Raw genomic sequence first — 6,559 nt, forward strand, 5'->3', positions numbered from 1 at the left:
CTCTCTCTCTCACACACACACACACACAAACACACACAGTCTCACACACTACACACACACACACACACACACTCACACTCTCTCTCTCTCTCTCTCTCACACACACACACTCACACACACACACACAGTCTCACACACTACACACACACACACTCACACTCTCTCTCTCTCTCACACACACACACACACACACACACACACACACACACGCACACAAGAACTTCATTATCTGTGAAACTAGAGTGAATTTGTCACAGTAACAGTGCTTTATTTCTATTCTCTTCATGTCTGTTCAGCTCTGCTCGTGTGTTCTGTAGAGTTCTGTAGAACTGGTTTCTTTTCTTGTTTATAGCTGCGTTCAGCTCAGAGACACAGGTTGGGTTAAAAGCTGATTACAGCAGTTCGTCTGGTTTATTCCTGCCAAACTCTTTTGTTTTCGGTTTCAGCATCTCATTAAAAATGTTTTCTTCCTCTATTTCTGTACGTATCTGATGTTTTCTCTGAGAAAACAGAAGAGATGAGATTCAGACGCCTTCTAAAACGTACCGAGCTCTCTTCGTTATAATGTGTGCTGCTGAGGTCATTAATGTGGAGAATCAAAGATGTGATAAACTTTATTAGAAGTGTGATAAGTGTCTATAAAAGCAATAGTTCAGCCAGAAATGTAAATGTGCTCACCTTCAGTTCATCAGAGATCAGGATGAGTTTTTCTCTGGAGTGCTGTGGATTATTGTGATGTTTTTATCAGCTGTTTGGACTCTCATTCTGACGGCACCCATTCACTGCAGAGCATCCACATTTACAGCACATTTTCACGTTTGGCTAAACTATTGCTTTCAGCTGAAGGAGAGGCGGATGTGTTGTTGTCATTTAGACGGGTGTGACTGGGTGCTTGGGTTTCATGTTAAGATAGAGCAGAGTTTTCTTTATTCAGACCTTCTACAAATACACAGACGTCCAGCCAGATCTGTCTCTGTCTCTGTCTCTGTCTCTGTCTCTGTCTCGCTGCGTCTCCTGCGGCAGCAGATGTTCCTCAGAGATGATCTGCTGTCCTGCTGATTCATCAAACATGCATTACACTCTCAGATCGCACTCACATCCGGACAGTTCCACTAAAAACTGTATTCCCATACGGCAAAAATAAATAACTAATCAAATATACTTTTAAATATATTTTCAAATGTACAACAAATGGTCAAAAAAACACACACACATATATTATACAACAAAAAATGATCAAAAATAAATTGGTAAAAGATCTAGAACATACGTGACCCTGCAGCACAAAAGCAGTGTTGAGTCGCTGGGGGATTGGGTGTGACTGGGTGCTTGGGTTTCATGTTAAAATAGAGCAGAGTTTTCTTTATTCAGACCTTCTACAAATACACAGACGTCCAGCCAGATCTGTCTCTGTCTCTGTCTCTGTCTCGCTGCGTCTCCTGCGGCAGCAGATGTTCCTCAGAGCTGATCTGCTGTCCTGCTGATTCATCAAACATGCATTACACTCTCAGATCGCACTCACATCCGGACAGTTCCACTAAAAACTGTATTCCCATACGGCAAAAATAAATAACTAATCAAATATACTTTTAAATATATTTTCAAATGTACAACAAATGGTCAAAAAAATACACACACATATATTATACAACAAAAAATGATCAAAAATAAATTGGTAAAAGATCTAGAACATATGCGACCCTGCAGCACAAAAGCAGTGTTAAGTCGCTGGGGGATATTTGTAGCAATAGCCAACAATACATTGTATGGGTCACAATTATACATTTCTCTTTTATGCCAAAAATCATTAGGATATTAAGTAAAGATTATGTTCCATGAAGATATTTTGTAAATGTCCTACCGTAAATATATCAAAACTTAATGTTTGATTAGTAATATGCATTGCTAAGAACTTCATTTGAACAACTTTAAAGATGATTTTCTCAATATTTAGATTTTTTTGCACCCTCAGATTCCAGATTTTCAAATATTGTCCGATCCTAACAAACCATACATCAATGGAGAGATTATTTATTCAGCTTTCAGATGATGCATACATCTCAATTTCACAAAACTGACCCTTATGACTGGTTTATATATTTATTTATTCTAGATCTTCTACCAGATTATTTTTGGCCATTTTTTAAAAAATATATTCAATATATTTGAAATATATTTTGGCCTTTTTTTTTTTATTTGATCAACATTTTTTCTCAAGTAAATGTATCTTGATTGAAGGATTTTTAGAAATTCGTAATGGAAAACAAGACAAAAATACTAAAAGACAAAAAATAAAATAAAAGCAGTGTTTGCAGTGCATCATTATTATAGAAAATCACCAAAAGCCTAAAACCTGTATGCCGTTATTATGCGGTTATATCACGTTATATCACGTGACTCGTTCTCTGTATTCCAGCTTCACATGATGCTCTGTGCGAGGAACAGACTGGATATGAAATGATTAATTCTCAGTTCAGTATGACTTCATGTGTCTGTTCCTCACAGAGAAACTAGTCCGGTCCATCAGGAGTGTGCCGTGATTTCAGAAGTGCTGGAAATGTGTTTATCTGATGCTGTACACAGATGTGGATCAGAACCCAGGACTGAGTCTCAGGAGGTTTAAGTTTCTTGAAGATGTGTGGCATGATCTGTGCTTGGATCGATTCCCTCCATGAGTTCAGGAACTGTGGAGTGGAGCGTCACGGGAATCCCTCTCGATCCGATCACAGAAGGTCAGAGGATCCGTCACGCGGAGTCCTGGAGCACACGCATAAAATCACCTTCTGGCGCAGTATGTGGCTCTTGTTTTCCAGAACAAATATCTAAAGACTCTTAAATCAAAATGACTTGATATTCAGGCTTGTCTTCTGAGAAGAAAAGGATCAAATTGAAGTGAGTTTTTGCTTAAAACAAGATCAAATATCTGCACTGGGGTCAGAAAAATCAGCTTAACTCAAAGGAAAACAAGTTTTTTTTCTCACCCCAGTGCAGATATTTGATCTTGTTTTAAGCAAAAACTCACTTCAATTTGATCCTTTTTTTTTCAGAAGACAAGACTGAATATCAAGTCATTTTGATGACCCTGCAGCACAAAAGCAGTGTTGAGTCGCTGGGGGATATTTGTAGCAATAGCCAACAATACATTGTATGGATCAAAATTATACATTTCTCTTTTATGCCAAAAATCATTAGGATATTAAGTAAAGATCATGTTCCATGAAGATATTTTGTAAATGTCCTACTGTAAATATATCAAAACTTAATGTTTGATTAGTAATATGCATTGCTAAGAACTTCATTTGAACAACTTTAAAGATGATTTTCTCAATATTTAGATTTTTTTGCACCCTCAGATTCCAGATTTTCAAATATTGTCCGATCCTAACAAACCATACATCAATGGAGAGATTATTTATTCAGCTTTCAGATGATGTATAAACCTCAGTTTCACTAAATGGACCCTTATGACTGCTTTTGTGCTCCAGGGTCTCATATGTTCTGGAAAACAAGACAGAAATACTTGTTTATAAATCATTGCACTCCATGTGTTTCTAGAGTCTCTCGTTCATATCTGTGTGTTTTCACAGTTTGACTTTCGTCAGTCGTGTTTAACAGGGTTTTTCTAACTTGTCTTGGTTCTGATCGTATTTTTAGAGTCCACCTCGACTCATTTATTTATGTTTTGCAGTAAAGAGGAGGCGGTTGCCATGGAGACGGAGTTGCTAAGGGACTATGGTTTCGGACGGCAACAGCTGACGGAGATGCTGGGACACGCGTGTGCGACCGCCATCACACAGGTCTGTAGAGATGAGAATTCAGTTACACTTTATGATGCTCTTTCTTTAATGATTCCACTGATAATTCATTTAGTGAAATACTGAAAACAGGACTAAACTACTAAACTGTTGTGAATCTTTATCATTCAGAATTGTGAGATATGAAGTCAGAATTGTAAAATATATAGTTCAGAACTGAGACATAAATCAGAATTGAGAAAAATATTTAATTTAGAATTTCGAGATATATTATTCAGAAATGTAAAATATATAATTCACATTTGCGAAAATTACAGTCCAGAATTGCAAGATATATAACGCATATATAATTGCGAGATATGAAGTCAGAATAACAATATATATATGATTCAGAATGGCAAAATTAATTCAGAATTGTGAGAAATTAAGTCAGAGTTGCATGATATAAAACAGAAAGTTGCAATTACATTTGTATTAGTGCTGGCAAATGAATAATCGCAATTAATCGCATCCAAAACAAAAGTTGTTGTTTACGTAATATATGTGTGTATACTGTGCACTGCAAAAAATATTTTCTTAGTATTTTTGTCGTGTTTTCTAGCACAAATATCTAAACATTCTTGAATCAAGATGCATTTACATGACAAGCAATATGGCTTAAGATATTAAGTCTTGTTTTCTAAAATAAATAATCACAATGTAGTTAAAACAAGCAAAAATATCTGCCAGTGGGGTAAGAAAAATAATCTTAATTCAAAGGCTAAACAAGATTATTTTTCATGCCCCAGATATTTTGCTTGTTTTAAGCAAAACTAACAAAAAAATTTTTTTTTCAAAAAACAAGACATAATATATCTTAGGTCACCTTTAAAGTAAATTCATCTTGATTCAATAATTTTAATATATTTATACTAGAAAACAAGACAAAAAACACTAAGAAAATCATTTTTTGCAGTGTTTATATTTATTATGTATATATAAATACAAAGTCAAGTCAAGTCACCTTTATTTATATAGCGCTTTTAACAATACAGATTGTGTCAAAGCAACTGAACAGCATTAATTAGGAAAATAGTGTCAATAATGCAAAAGGACAATAGTAAACACTCATTTTTCAGTTAAAGACAGTTCATCATTGGATTCAGTGATGTCATCATCCAGCTCAGTTCAGTTTAAATAGTATCTCTGCATCATTTGCAATCAAGTCAACGATATCGCTGGAAATGAAGTGTCCCCAACTAAGCAAGCCAGAGGCGACAGCAGCAAGGAACCAAAACTCCATCGGTGACAGAATGGAGAAAAAACCTTGGGAGAAACCAGGCTCAGTCGGGGGGCCAGTTCTCCTCTGACCAGACGAACCCAGCAGTTCAATTCCAGGCTGCAGCAAAGTCAGATTGTGCAGAGGACTCATCTGGTTCCTGTGGTCTTGTCCCGGTGGTCGTCTGAGACAAGGTCTTTACTGGGGATCTGTATCTGGGGCTCATCTAGTTGTCCTGGTCTCCGCTGTCTCTCAGGGCTGTAGAGGTCCTCTCTAGGTGCTGATCCACCATCTGGGCTGAATACGTACTGGATCCGGGTGACTGCAGTGACCATCTGATCTGGATACAGACTGGATCTGGTGGCTACGGTGACCTCGGAATAAGAGAGAAACAGACTAATATTAGCGTAGATGCCATTCTTCTAGTGATGTAGCAAGTACATCGGGTGTTATGAGAAGTGTTCCCGGTTCCGGTTGTCCTAATTAATGCAGCCTAACAATCCTTTAACGGATTTGAATAATAGAAATGTGTTAGTGTGTTATGTGTAAGCCAGGTTAAAGAGATGGGTCTTTAATCTAGATTTAAACTGACAGAGTGTGTCTGCCTCCCGAACAATGTTAGGTAGGTTATTCCAGAGTTTGGGCGCTAAATAGGAAAAGGATCTGCCGCCCGCAGTTGATTTTGAGTATTCTAGGTATTATCAAACTGCCAAAGTTTTGAGAACGCAGCAGACATGGAGGACTATAATGCAATAAGAGATTGAAGGAAAGATTGCTATCAGATAGCGCACCTAGGTTCCTAACTGATGATGAAGAATTAACAGAGCAGCCATCGAGTGTTAGAGAGTGTTATAGGTTATTACATGCAGAGGCTTTAGGTCCGATAATTAACACCTCTGTTTTTTTCAGAATTTAGCAGTAGGAAATTACTTGTCATCCAGTTTTTTTTTATGTCGACTATGCATTCCGCAAGTTTTTCAAATTGGTATGTTTCGCCGGGCCGTGAAGAAATATAGAGCTGAGTATCATCAGCATAACAGTGAAAGCTAACACCGTGTTTCCTGATGATATCTCCCAAGGGTAACATGTAAAGTGTGAAGAGTAACGGCCCTAGTACTGAGCCTTGAGGTACTCCATACTGCACTTGTGATTGATATGATGCCTCTTCATTCACTGCTACGAATTGATGACGATCATATAAGTACCATTTGAACCATGCTAATGCACTTCCACTAATGCCAACAACGTTTTCTAGTCTATTCAAAAGAATGTTGTGGTCGATAGTGTCGAACGCAGCGCTAAGATCCAGTAGCACTAATAGAGAGATACAACCACAATCAGATGATAAGAGCAGGTCATTTGTAACTCTAATGAGAGCAGTCTCAATACTGATACGGTCTAAATCCTGACTGGAAATCCTCACAGATACCATTTTTCTCTAAGAAGGAATATAATTGTGAGGATACTACCTTTTCTAGTATCTTGGACAGAAAAGGGAGATTTGAGATCGGTCTGTAATTAACTAGTTCTTTGGGGTCAAGTTGTG

At 37.4% G+C, this 6,559-nt stretch overlaps 1 protein-coding gene across 3 annotated transcripts in view; it reads left to right on the top strand.

The window, feature by feature from the left end:
• Positions 1–6,559, top strand: part of LOC107575627 (yjeF N-terminal domain-containing protein 3-like) — an 11,883-nt gene that overhangs the window by 1,056 nt on the left and 4,268 nt on the right. The window contains exons 2-3 of one of the 3 annotated variants that reach the window (XM_016261986.1): positions 2,584–2,732; positions 3,689–3,797. In XM_016261986.1, coding sequence (XP_016117472.1) covers positions 2,635–2,732; positions 3,689–3,797 — 207 coding nt within the window. In that variant the 5' untranslated portion in view covers positions 2,584–2,634. Of the gene's footprint in view, positions 1–2,583; positions 2,792–3,688; positions 3,798–6,559 lie in introns of those variants that run through there. The other 2 variants (XM_016261988.1, XM_016261987.1) reach the window with 2 other exon arrangements.

This window comes from Sinocyclocheilus grahami, unplaced genomic scaffold, assembly GCF_001515645.1.
Source record: "Sinocyclocheilus grahami isolate Dianchi unplaced genomic scaffold, SAMN03320097.WGS_v1.1 scaffold2761.1, whole genome shotgun sequence".
NCBI lineage: Eukaryota > Metazoa > Chordata > Actinopteri > Cypriniformes > Cyprinidae > Sinocyclocheilus > Sinocyclocheilus grahami.